Source organism: Brachyistius frenatus, unplaced genomic scaffold (assembly GCF_029030835.1).
Source record: "Brachyistius frenatus isolate BFR_SWC_R1_liver_20210118 unplaced genomic scaffold, ASM2903083v1 Contig_23, whole genome shotgun sequence".
Taxonomy (NCBI): domain Eukaryota; kingdom Metazoa; phylum Chordata; class Actinopteri; family Embiotocidae; genus Brachyistius; species Brachyistius frenatus.
In genome coordinates, this window is record NW_027210622.1 from 4653116 (window position 1) to 4666925 (window position 13810).

Below are 13810 nucleotides of genomic sequence, written 5' to 3' on the forward strand. Positions count from 1 at the left end.
CAAACTCTGCATGGCACAGAGGTCAAACTTCCTGCCCACAATATGTTTGACTGTAAACTATTAAAGGTCCTGCCAGTATATTGGGCTACATTTACATATTTTGAAATGCTAGTTATCAACTGATTAAACAATTGTTGATAGAAGAATCGTCTATTGAAAGTACAAATTTCACCATTTCTCACATTTCAGCTCACAAAGACGCTGTTTAAAACAGAGAAAAGCAGCAAATCTGACAACCTACAGTAGAATGAGAGTATTTAGCATTTTTGCCTGTTTTTTTTTTATCATGTTATTGCCTGATTTAACGATTTAAGTTCCACTGATCAACTAATGCATTAAGTGTTTAAGCCCTAACACACTGCAGAAATTGTGATCGCAGTAGCACTACAAACATCCGTAAAAATCAGAAACCAAAATTTATTAAGAGCATTTTTTCTGCATTCTGCATGCACAAAAATGAATAGTTAAAAATAAACGAGAAATAAGATCCACTAACACAAGAATACATCGTGTTACCATGGTCCTTTTAATAACCTTTGTGATCTGACAGTTCAGTGAACACTGCACTCTATGTCACCTTTATCTTTGCTAGGATGTCAGGAGGGGATCAATAGGAGTCTTTGTGTCAAGAGAGGATGACCCAGATACAGTTGTACCTTCTTCAGATGAACAAACTAAAAAATGGGAGCTGTCTCACACTTCATGTGTGAAGCGCTCACATACTACTGAAACATGGGGCAGTTCTGCAGCGCCTCTGTGGCAGAGCTGTACTGGAGGACGTTGTCATAGAAACAAGTGAGCTCCTCTCGTATGTCCTTGGTACCCCTCCCTCCGGTGCCCCGGTACTTCATGGAAAGTAGCTTGGAGCACAGGTAGTGGAGCCACAGCACGTTGGTATGGGGGTGGTAGTCACTCCAGTTGTTACTGAAAGAGACATAAAACAGCGGATCAATAAATCAACACAGTAACTCTGAGATGATATTGTAAATGAGCACCATCATCAACAACAAAAATGGTTCAAGTTGATTGAGGTAATAGTTCAACTGTTTGGGGAAGGAAAAACAAGAGGGGTTTCTAGATGGAGCTTAATATTTAATAGACGGATATTAGAGAATTTCTTCTCCAGATCTTAGCAAAAACAGAAGAAGCATATTTCACAAAATGTCCTTCAAACATGTCAAAATGAATAATTCATAGAACTCAGGCTAACAAACTGTTTTCTGGATGGCCCCTATAAACTTAATATCCCATCACACAAATCATTCTTATCAAGCATGTGTAAAAGAAAAGCCTCTAAATGTATAGATGACATGTTGATTCATCACATAAAAATTATTCATATTAACAGCTGTGAAAATTTGTGTCTGGATTTCAAACTTGTCAGGATTATTAAACTCCTTGTGAATTTGTCCTTTCTTTTTAGCTAAACGTTGCTTAACAACATAAACAATAGAAAGTCTCCATATAAATACTTAACTAAAGTATATGTTATTCAAAATAGAAGTGGGGTTTGTGAAGGGTGACATAATATAGTATCAAGTTCTTCCATATGCATTTCATTAATCTGCTCTATGTGACACCTTCACAGCACAGTTTCTGATGCATACGAAGGACTGACCCGTTCTCCTGTCTCATCAGTCTGTAGATGTCAAACTGGTAGTCTCCCTGACCCATGAAGAGCTCTTCGTCGTTTGCGATATCACAGGAGACTGTCAGATCATCTGGAGAGAACAAAATACGTGCTGTTTTAACATGGCCACATGGTATATAAAGGTGCATAAAACAAATCAATCAAATATGAAAGTAGGCAATCGAACAATTCTGACCTATTTCCAGTCTGGAGAGAGAATAGTCGATGATGCGGACCAGCACCCCTTTGGTTTCCACACCGTGGGTTGTTCCATTCAGGAGGAAGCTCCCCATCTTCTGCCTGGTTGTTTTGACCAGCACGTTGCCCCAGTGGAGGTCCCTGCGGTAAGCAGCACAGCGGGAGATAAAGTTCAAGACCGTTACAAGACACCGACAAACAATTCATCACACTGACACCACATATAAACCAGTGGAGTCACTCTGACACTTGGCTTGACTGAGCGCCACATTTTCCACCTGCTGCAGCTTTTAGTGTTAAAGTGGATCACTTAAAGGAAAGTTTCAAAGTGTTTGTTGTTGTTTCTAGTCATTAAAACATCATACCTGGTGGTATATTGTCCAGCTAAATTTATTTTAAATGACAAAGTTAAGGAAGCTGCTTGCATGTGGATTATTCAGTGGTAAAATTGTGGTGACAGAACCCCATGCTGCAGTTTACAACTACACGCTCTGTAGACCCAGTTAAACACACACAATTCAAAAAAGTATGAACATAACCTTTGTATCTATAGTAACTAGATCTTAAACGATTATTCAAATAACAGAGAGTACACAGATTAAAAGACAATCAGCAAACATTAATCTGCACAAATTGTGACAACTGATTAATTAGAGAAAAAAAAATGTTAAGCAAGAAGGACAAGGACAGGACATTTGAATGCATCTTTGGGCTCTGGGAAACTGTGATGGACATTGTTTCTGCTCTGAAATTTTAGACTTTACAATGTTGTGTCCAGCTCAGTAGTGCCCAATGAATGTCAATGTGTCTCTGTCTGTCTGTGTGTGTGTGCGCGTGCGTGCATGCGTGTGTTCTACCTGTGTTCAAAGTGCAGTTCCTGCTCAGCGACAGCCATGGCAGCAGTAACCTGATGAAGGATGCTCTTCGCCACCACTAAAGATGACAACTACACAACACAATGGAAGCTTAAATTAAAGGCTGCATTTGTACTTGCACACACTAGTCACACATTTTTGATTCATAAGATAATGATTAGAAAATATAATTTGTTATCTATTAATTCCAAATAATACACAGCATTTACAGAAGCTTGTCTTTTAGATGTTTGGTACCTTCTTTTAGCATTACCTCTGTTTCACATTTAATTATGATCTAACTGACAACTCCAGACATTACTAAGACATCGCTACATTCATGTTTGAGCACATTTTCACAACCAGTGTGCAAGAGTGACGAGCTAAATAAGTACTAAGAGTAGAGCATGAGCTGCTTCAATTTAGACCACAGAGAAATTACAGTATTGTATTTTCATTCCATTTAAAAGTAGCTCCATCTCAGGGTTGTACATTTATCTTTTGTGTGCTGTAGGGAGAAATGTTGTGAACAGTCCCTGACATGTCATCTCGACAGCGGCGCGGGGAGGTACCTATTTATCTGTCATTCTGATGTGACAAGCCTACCTTTCCATTGCTGTTCTCCAAGTCACTGCCTCCGAACTCAAACTCCAGGATTATGAATATCTGATCCTTTTCAAAAAAATCTGAGCAAAGATGCAAAAATAGACCAGATGAAGCAGACGAAACACTCAGCCTGCTCCTCAAAAAGTTGTGAAAGAGCCAGATGGTAGTGTCAAACCTATGGGGAATCAATTCTACTTTTTTGTTCTTTGTTAATTGCAGACAATGTAGTAATAAAAAGTCACAGGAAATGAAACGCCTCTTTTAGTTTCACTACTGCAACCTCAAAGACATGTTGTGAAAAAAATCTTTCCCTCACTGACCTGGTCTGTCATTCTCTGATCCTTTTCGTTGGTTAAATGTGTCCCAAGTATTCAGCAGATCTGGAGGGTAGCAGCCTTTAACACAGTGAAGACTGTGAGGGAACAACATAAAGTCACATTAACACCCAAAACTAGAAGCTCATTCAAGACAACAGATACATTTGGGCCTTCTTTAAATTGAAATTGAAAAATGTGAGCGTAAATGAGACACTAACAGACAGAAAGAGAATACTCACTCATTGAGTCCAATGAAACCGTGAGTCTGGTTGTGCTGCTTCTCTTTCAGACTGCTCAGCTCCCTGATAGAAAAAACAAAAAACAAAAAAAACACCAGCGCTGTTCATTAGCGCTGCTGAGCTAGATTACTTTGATGCCAAACATTCAGACTCTATAATCCTGGTATCTTAGCAAATGGACTTGTGTGGTGTGTAGTGGTAGTTTGGCCCTGATGTACTACATACTTTGAGATTATAATCTCATGCAGAATCTCTCCAAAAGTCTTCTGGTCCTCTCCGTTCACCTTCTCACTGCCCTCTATTGGAATAATCTGAAAATAAAATATTTCACTTCAGAACAGACACACATGAACATTTATCACAAATCTTCATTAATGAACACCTACGTGGTTTCTTGTTAGTGTCATTTTCAGTTTGGAGAAACTGGAGAATAATTTCTGACCATGGCCATATGTGCCCTGCTCAATGTAAAAGGACGAGCTTTTCCTCAAACCTCTGGATCCTAATCAGTCCCTTCTGTTTTTTTGTGATTGTTGAGACCCAACAATCACCATCCTCCATTCTGCAGCAGTCTTTTACAAATTAAACTGAATTATTTTGTGGAGGTTTTTTGAGACATGTTTGTGGTAAAATTGCAACAAAAAAAAGGCAAGTTGGGGAAAAATACCACCCAATGAAGAAAGTGTCATAATGAATCAATTCTTATAATAAAGATAATATGCATACTGCACATCGCAGAAGCAGCTGGAAATATTTGAGTTCTCACTTTAAACTCAAAGTACCTTTGGCTGAAAGTAAAAAAAAAAAAAATCCTGAGTTATATAGAATAGAATACAAATGCTTCACCTAGTGTAATGATGTCATCATCAGAGCTTCTATTGAGCAACTTTTCTGCAGAGAAACTGCTGAAATTTAACAAAATTGCAAGGTACCATAGAGATTGATTGAATTTAGATTAATAAATGTGATTGAAAGATCAGGATTTCTAATCACCTTATACACCTAATACGCCCTTCTCCAGTTACTAAAATTAGCTGAGGTGTATTGGAACAGTCCAGCACAATCATTTCTGACCAAGAAGGACGTCATCATCCTCTTTGAACCTACAACCCAGTTGAAACTGTAATGACTGCATAGTTATGATACAGGAAGGTACTATACCTCTAACAAAAAGTGATACACATACACACACACAAACACATACTTTGAGTGCAACAGTGTCTCCTGAGGCATTGGTGGTGGAGAACACCTCACCGAAGGTCCCCTCTCCGATCTTCACACACCGTTTCATGTGATGAGGGAGAATACACTCCTCCCAGGGCAGAGGATGCTGCTGGCTACACTCAGCATACACCTTCTCTGCATCCGACAATTCTGCATCTTCACAGATAACCTGTAACAAAAGACAGAGGAGAGGGAGGTTACACACACGTCCTCAGATTGGAGATCAGATGAACAAAAAAACATTCACAGTCAAACACAGTCTGTAAAAAGTAGTAGAGGGCTAAAAATAATTTGTATTGTTTGTCAGACAGCAATTTTACAGTATTTTGTAGTTACAGATGGGAGTTGCACCTGGGAGTGGTGGCTCAGCAGCTGTGACCGGAGGTGTTTGGGGAGCGGACACAGCTCAGGCGTGCCAAACAGGTCTTGGCTGACGCCTGCCAACTCCGACCTTCCAGGAGGGCCTGACGGTGACCGACGTGAACTCCTCGGAGTGACCAGCACTAATGAGAGGGAATGAGGGAGAACAGAGCGGTCGAGCCAGTCATGAGGACACCTCTACTTGACCTGTGAACTGGCAGGCTGATTAAACACTGTGGTGTGTATTATTACCCATAGCCCTGCGATGCACAGAGAGGGCAGCTTTGAGTCGGCTCCAGGTGTGTGTGTCAGGTGTTAAATCAGCCAGCAGAGACGAGAAGTTGAGCCGACTTGCTCTCACTGGAGTGGAGAAATTCATGGCGGCTCCCAACAGTTCCTGCACACCGAATGCACAACACACATCTTAAATCCTTCAGTCTTTCAATACGGTTGAGGACTGAGGCAGAAGAAAAGCAATATCTACACACCTGAACCAAATAAGCACCATGTTCAAGTTCAACACAAACAAACATACTTTGCTCAGGTCTTGTCAAGACGTTGTTGTATTTTGTGGTGCTCACAGCAATGAAAAATTAATCGTATTTGAAAAACTTAAAAACTATTAGGGCTGGGAGATATGGACAAAATCAAATATCATAATATTTTGCACCAAATACCTCGATATCAATATTCCAACAATTTTGTAGGGTTGACTGGTGGTGCTTTCACAACATATTCATACAATATGATTTTGATAAATAATGATCAGGAGTGTGAATATAATGACTCAGGCAAATAAGGCAAACATCCAGAACAGTCTGGTGAGTTTAGAAAACGACATCAATTTACTGAAATGCAAACTTTCAAACCAGGAAAAGACAACACTTTAAGCCATATTATGATATCCAAAATCTAAGAGGATATCTAGTCTTATATCATGATACTGATGTAATATATTGCCCAGTGCCTAACAACTACACACATTTCTAGAAATAGCCCCAATACTCGGTGAGTGAGAATAATTCTTAATCTTTGTTGTAAACTGTTTTTAATCAGGAACTTTTACTGTGAAGGTACAAACTAATAAAACGATGGATCCTGTACCAGGAAAAATATAGTATTGTTATATTTTTCAAATACTTTAATCACAAAAACAAAACCACTACCATTAGAGTGCATTTAGGTGTATTAAGACTCAAGTGACACCTCTGGTCAACCAGACTTTTCCCTCACAACCAAGGCAGCAGGGCTGCAGCCAACAATTACACCAATAATAAAGTAATCTATATCATAATATTTGACCTAAATATGAGTCATTTAGTGAAAACGGCAATCACTAGATGCTCAAATGTATGTTTTCTCATTGCTTATTTTGTCTGACAGTCAACAGACTTGCATTATAAAATTTTCAATTATATAAAATGTCAAAAAGTATAATTAAAGCCTCAAATTTTAAAGGCTTTAACCATCAAATGCTTGTGTTTACTTCATTATTAACAAAACTGTCACCCTTAATCGAAGCTGATGTTCAATAACTGGACTTGAAGCTTCAGCAGTACTTTGCTGTTTCTTTGTGTGTGTTGTTCTCACCCTCGGCTCTTTGTGCTGTGCAGAGATCAGCTCATTTATGCTGTAGTCTGCAGCTGTCCTGCTCCCGAAGATGTGTGAGCTGCCGCTTCCTTTGTTTTTCCAACGGCTCACGCTCATCCCACTCACACATACCTTCCTCGTCGTCCCTGGTCGGTCTTTAGACACGCTCCTCCTTTTCTTATCTTTAGGAGCTTGAGACATTTTTTGTCTTTTGGGGACAACGTCGCAGGAGTTCTTCACAGCTTGTTTGTCTGAGATCATCTCAGAACTAGTTGAGCATCTTTTTTTCACTTTCATGGAAGAAGTGTCTTCATTAGAGTGATTGGAGTCACTCTCAGACTGGCGCACAGTCTTTGTCTGGTCATCACTGGCCGAGTCTGACACAACTGTGGGGGGTTTAGGTCTGGCATCTTTGGGATGCAGTATTTCTCTGAGTTGCGATAGCCTCTTTACTTTGACAGTAAGTTTGTCTTTTAGACAGATCTCCTTCAGTGATGTTGCGAGCCGTGCTGCCTTTTCTTCCGTCTCTGGGTCAGTGGACTGAGTCTTGGCTACTGGACGGCTGTTGTTCTTTGACACCTTCCTTATCTCCGTCTTGTCTCCTGAACTTTTCATATCTTCTGGCTTGCCCATATTATGCGTTTGGTCATTTTCGTAGAAAGACAAATCTGCCTCTTTCTGCTGTGTGAAGCCTTTGAGTTGTGTCAAAGTCAAGTTGTTGATCTGAACTGAGCATTTCTTAGCAAGACATCTGTTCTTTGCTGCTTCCACCTCATCTGCAGTGAACAGCGGTTGCACAGTGCTATTGGCTGTCATCATTTCAAAGCTGCTGTCTGTGTGGTGGGTAGATTCCACAATCAGCACCGACTCTGACTGCTCAATGGATGCTTTGATGCCCGAGTGTTCAGCTGACTGCCTATATTCAACTACAGGTGAAACGTTGGAGCTGTGACTGTCAGTTACAGTAGCTGCTTCTTCAAAACGATTTACTGACTGTAAACAATCACTGCTTTTATCATTTGTCACGGATACTTGGATATTATGTGATGCTGTTAGAGAACGTGACAGATCAACAGTTTGACTGCTGTCCACAGACTGAGGCTGGTTATGGATCGAGCTTAAATGTTCCAAACAGGATGAGTAGATTGTTTCACTGCAAAGTTGAGTGACAGTGAGGTAGTCTAATCTTTCTAGCTTCACTGTGCAGCGCTCGGCCAAACACTTCTCCTTCAGAACCTCTATGAACCACTCCAACACAAAATTGCTGCTTCCACTGTCTGTAGGGAACAGAATCACACTCGGTAAATCCTCCCCATGCTTGGTCTTTGAGTCTTCGCTGTGGCTTTTGGCTTCTTCACTGGAGCTACTTCTGTTGGGCTCCAGAAATAAATCAACAGCTGGTTCTGCACGGTGATGCTGGTGCGGTTCGTTCTGCAGCTTCTCCCCTGAGTGGAGCCCAGTGAGTGACGGTGGGGAGACAGACTGTGCAGGTGAATTCAGGTCTTCTGGAAATGAGCTCAAGACATCTATACAGCTTACCGAGACGGATGGGAGAGTGGATGGCTGATCACAGATGGGAAAGAGTTTAAGGTGTCTATGATTGCTGAAGGCTCCTGCTGAGGGTGTAGAGCAGAAGATGGGTTTCCTGGGACTGTGATCTGCCGACTCGTTGAGAGACATCTCTCGGAAGGGGTGGGTGGCAAAGGTAGAGGTCCCTGCAGCAGTGACAGAGTTCTCAGCACTAGACGACCCAAATACTGGACGGACCCCCCTTCTCCTGGTAGGCCGCTGAATCCTACTGGAATTATGCGCTCCACCAGTAAAGTCATCTGAAGAGCTGAGTAGACTGATCACAGCTATAGGGAGTTTGGGTTTAGTGGCAGCTGCACGCCTGCGGTGGGTTACAAAGCGGCCGGCTGAGGAAGGCTGAACACTGAGAAAAAGAAATAGAGGAGGAAAAGAGGTAAGGGTTAGAGAAATTATTAATAGGACATATATGCAGCTGGCAATCCGCAGCTCTGTAATACAGGTGTGAACAACCTGACAAAACACTTACTTTGAGTCTTTCTTCATTTTAACTGAAAATCTAGGGTGTTTCGGTGCAGACGTTTCTTCCTCACTGTCACTGGTGAAAGAAATCCGCTGACCTTTCTGCCTCGTCAAAACTCCTGGTGCAGACACAAGTCGGCTTTCTCTGTTGACGCGCAGACACAAACACAATTTCAGAAACAGACACAAAACGTATTTATGCAACTGAGTAATTTTAAACAAGCACATGGCTTTACGCAGCCATGAAAATGTGACCTAGCCAATGGACACCAAGAATTGTCCCAAATCAAACTTTATGAGTTAAAGTAGAGACTGGGGACACAATGAAAATATGGGTCTGCTGGACCCACACAAGCATCTTTACACATACACATGAAAGGAAGAGCAACTTCAGAAACTCATCTGCTGGTACTGTTGTAATGACCTGAAAAAACAAAACAAATCACAACCACAAAACTGTGCCCATGCTCGGGAACTTTGTCGTTATCCTAAATGTGTTCTGGTCATGCTTGCCAATGCACAGACCTGGTTGTCTTTGTCTGCTTGAGGCGAGGAGAGAGCCTCCTGATGTTGTCTTCATCACTGTTGGTCTCTGTCAGACTTAAACCACAAGATTTTCTCACGACACAACCTGCTGCTCTACGACTGGAGACACGAGTCTTCTTCCCTCTTAGGAAAAATGAGGAGCATGAGCAAAGGTCAGGAAATGAGACATTAAATGATGGATGTATTATTCATCCTGGACAAAATATTACTAAATCCAATTAACAATATAAGCAATGACTGTTATGTTATGGACCACTCAATTTCAAAATCTATATCAATGAAATGTGTTCACAGACCTGGTTATCTTGCTCTGCTGAACAGGTGGAGGATGAGGATGAGAGGGGATGAAGATGTTCTCCTCATTGCTCATATGTACGTCATCACAACTCCTCTCGGTCAAACTATGCACGGCTTTCTTCTTGGCAGGACGCTTTGCTCTACGACTGGCAACACTATGAAATGACCAACAGATGAAGACTTGAGGGGCAGTAAAGACATTACAGAGATATGTAATAGAGGTAGGATAGTTTAGTTTATTGTCAACACTAACATTAAGAGACAGTGAACTTCACTATCATTTTTTTTTTATATGTAATTCCCCCCCAAGCAGATTTTCCTGCCCTGGCTATGCTTTAAAAACCATAAGTCATAAATCTTGAATGCACCTGGCAATTTGATTTATTAAATCATATGAAACAATGACACTTGGCATCCATGTGTTGATACATACTGACACACTAAAGATCCTAAGACTATGCTGTATAAAATGTTTTCCATCAACCCTCGTTTCTACAGGACCCAATTTAGAAATGGGGATTTCCGAACTACAGTTTTGTGTGGTTTATGGCCACCATGTACATGATAAACTAAACCCGAATAATAACAATGGTTAAGCTGATTTTTTTTTAAATTATTATTATTAGACTGTAAGAAAGACAAAAAAATGTTCAACAGACTTGACTATTTTCGATTTAATCATACCATATCCTCTTCGGTTTTGGGGCTTCAAAGACGGAGACGTCCTCTGTGGAGGCGGTGCTGTCGAAGGCCTGCTTGCGGTCGTCGGGTAAAATCCACGCGGACACCTTTCGCCTCTGTTTCCCGTACGTTTTCAGATATAACGGCCTCGACGGCAACATGTTGTAAATTACAGCTCTAACCGTGTTAGAGCCAAAAATATAACCGGAAAAGAAGTGTTCGGAAGCATTTAACGTTGCTAACTTTTACTAACTGGGGAAACAAAACTAACCAATCAACAGTTTATTCACAGCAATCGACAAAATGTATTCAAACTCGATCTAAAGAGCCATTTCCGTAATCAATTACTTTGCCAGCATCTTTTCAGTGTTTCGTCCTTTTCTGTTTTGAATCCTCCGAACGCTCCACACCCGCTTCTTATTCAAACTACTCGACGCCGGTGATTGGTCAACAGCCTGTGATGATGTGAGCACAGCGCCACCTGGCGGTTTGGAGTAGTTGCAGCTTGGACATGGGGGAGAGGAAGAGGCTGGCTGCAGCAGTGGTAGCCAAACAGAGGCCCCTGGGCCAAGTCCCGCCCCTTCGTGGAAAATATAAGGCCCCACAATCAGAGCTGAAGTTTTTGCTTTTATAGTTTACATCACCATAACATAATATCTATAAATCTCCTGTAAGTAACAATATATGTACCAGGCTTGTGTTAAATAGCCTACCAATGAATATTACCATTACTATCTGATAATGGTCAGTAATTTGCATGTTAGAAAAATATTATAGTTGTAAAGTATTGATGAAGCAATATAGCAAACATACACTGATTAGGATAAATAAAGTGAAGTAGTACACCGCTATCAACCACGGCATTTACTTTACTCAAAACAATATTCAGGAGCCATGATATCTACATGATACATGATATCTTTATGGAGGTTAAAGTTGTTTGTGAAGTGAAACATTTGGATAATTATTGTAACATCTTTACTGTCGTGGTTAAATTTCTCTTGGGCCAGGATTTTGGTAATTGCACGACAGTAGGGACTAAAAACTGAGATAGCAAATGGCAATAGTGGGAATGCATTCCTTTGACATACACAATGTAGTAAGTAAGTGTAACCACCAGGTGTCATCATTATATTAAGCTGTTATGTGAATAAGACTGTTTACAACAGTGGACCACAGAATTTTGTTTATTCTAACATCAAAGGTTAACTATTTGTATCACAACTTTAACAAGTGTCAGACCTGTCTCAATTGGACCCGTTGAGGCTGCAATGTTAAACCGTATTAGCATATTTCGAATGAGTTAGCAATAATTGTAAAATACACTTAATTGAAATGTGGTCATTAGTTTTAGAAGTATCCTTGTTGTTAACTGAAGTGGGAAATTGTGACCAGTAGATAGCACCGGAAGAAAGGTCAGGAGGTCAGTAGGTCAGAGCATCTTTATTATTTGAGTTAAAATCATTGGGAAGAAAATAAAAATAAAAGAGTGTATGATGCCAGAATAAATTTGTGTACCTTTGCATTAGACTTAAACTTTCTACACTTTGCCCGGAGAAAACGATTTCTGGCTAAAGTCCAGAAATGAGTTGTGTAGAATTAATGCACTTATTGTAAATATTCTGGGAGGAAAAATTTCAATAGTCCTGCCTTCTGCTGGCTGAAAACTGAGTTGTATAAAATCTCAGAAGGCCACAGAGCAGAATACTTTAATGATGTGTAGCATTTCAGTAAAGGCTATTTTGGAGTTTCATATGAGATACTAGACTTTGAAGACTCTGCAAGATGAATTTCATAACATACAGACATGAGGAAGCAGTTATGGGTCTAAGTTAGGGGAAACAATTAAACCAGTTGTAACCACGCCTTTGCTTTGAAAAAGAATTGGCAACACTGCACACAATATTTAGATAGTAGTCTAAAAATGAAAAACACAAAATCAGACACTAACAGCCATCACGTGCCTGAACAAGAAATTACATTTTTAATACATGTGAAACTCATGGATTAAACAGATTTTACTCTGACATTTTATAATTTGTTACTGATTTTTTTTTTTTTAATTTAAAGAAGAAATGTATAGGTACTACAAACCATTATGTGTTGAAAATTAAAAACTACAAAATAAAGTAACAGCAACAATATCCCACATTTAAACAGTCAAATGAAAGATAAGAACTATGTACAAAATTACTACACTATCCTCTTACAATCCTATTTTTCTAAATGATGTCTTCATTTCGGCTATGTGTTTGCTACTGTGTTATATTTTAGTATATGCCACAGCTATTCAAACTTAAGCTTTATTCTTTTATCTCATACTTGTTAACCATCCCATAGCAGTATTATATTGAAATTTCTTCATATTATATCGAAATAATACCCAAATTATGTTTGATTGTTCTTTGGTCAAAAGGGCCAGCTCTGTCCTGGACAGTCCTCTGGACTCCATAGAGGAGGTGGGTGAGAGGAGGATGTTAGCCAAGCTGACATCGATCATGGACAACACTTCTCACCCTCTCCATGAGACTGTAGGAGCTTTAAGCAGCTCCTTCAGCGGCAGACTGCTGCACCCTCAGTGCAGGAAAGAGCGCTACCGCAGGCCGTTTGTTCCGACGGCTGTCAGACTTTGAACACCACCCTAAAATAACGCTGCATTGTTCATTTCATTACCTGGCACTTTTTCCATTCATCCTAAATCGTATTTTTTTGTTTTTGCTTTGTGGATCTAGTGTGTGTGCGTGTATTTATTCATTGCGCTCATTTTTTTTTCTAAAATAATTATTTTTATCTATCTTATTTTACGTATACGTATTTTAATTTTTTTCATAGTGTGTGCACCTTTTTTGTGTTTCTATGCTGCTGTGACGACTAAATTTCCCCACTGTGGGATTAATAAAGTCTAAATCTAAATCATCTAAATCTAATCTGCATTGTTGCAACTTTACATAACTTCATATTAGTATAAATAGGCTTGTAAAATATCGGTATTTAAATCTGATATGCGATTTTGATCTGGAAAAGCATTAAATCACACCAGTGATTTGGCACAAGTATGACACTGGTCTAAAATAGCGTGTTTTGCTTTTTAACTTAATTCCTTCCAGAAACATAGAAAACTTCACAGTTTGCAAACGTCCCTCAGTTGAATTTAGATCAGTCATTTGACGCTCCAACACAGGTTAAAGTGGAGATGATAGGCTTACAGCTCTCTTGTTA

At 39.9% G+C, this 13810-nt stretch overlaps 1 protein-coding gene across 1 annotated transcript; it reads right to left on the reverse strand.

The window, feature by feature from the left end:
- Window positions 1-505: 505 nt before the first annotated feature.
- haspin (histone H3 associated protein kinase) lies at window positions 506-10984 on the reverse strand. Its single transcript, XM_069697502.1, has 16 exons — window positions 10595-10984; window positions 9910-10065; window positions 9593-9736; window positions 9075-9212; window positions 7019-8951; window positions 5681-5825; window positions 5420-5571; window positions 5049-5237; window positions 4070-4155; window positions 3845-3907; window positions 3609-3700; window positions 3289-3368; window positions 2686-2774; window positions 1827-1969; window positions 1619-1721; window positions 506-924 (listed from the first exon to the last, which is right to left on the reverse strand). The coding sequence occupies exons 1-16, from the start codon at window positions 10750-10752 to the stop codon at window positions 723-725; spliced, it is 3873 nt and encodes a 1290-aa protein (XP_069553603.1). The 5' UTR covers window positions 10753-10984; the 3' UTR covers window positions 506-722.
- Between the last annotated feature and the right edge of the window lie 2826 nt (window positions 10985-13810).

What these genes read in the sequence shown, in the direction of transcription:
- haspin (XM_069697502.1), bottom strand. Translation starts at nt 10,752, where the DNA reads ATGTTGCCGTCGAGGCCGTTATATCTGAAAACGTACGGGAAACAGAGG. An exon ending in TGCTGAGCCACCACTCCCAG is followed by an intron (nt 5,238 to 5,419) that starts GTGCAACTCCCA and finishes CTTTTGTTACAG; the next exon opens with GTTATCTGTGAAGATGCAGA. An exon ending in TGGAGAACAGCAATGGAAAG is followed by an intron (nt 2,775 to 3,288) that starts GTAGGCTTGTCA and finishes TGTGTTGTGTAG; the next exon opens with TTGTCATCTTTAGTGGTGGC.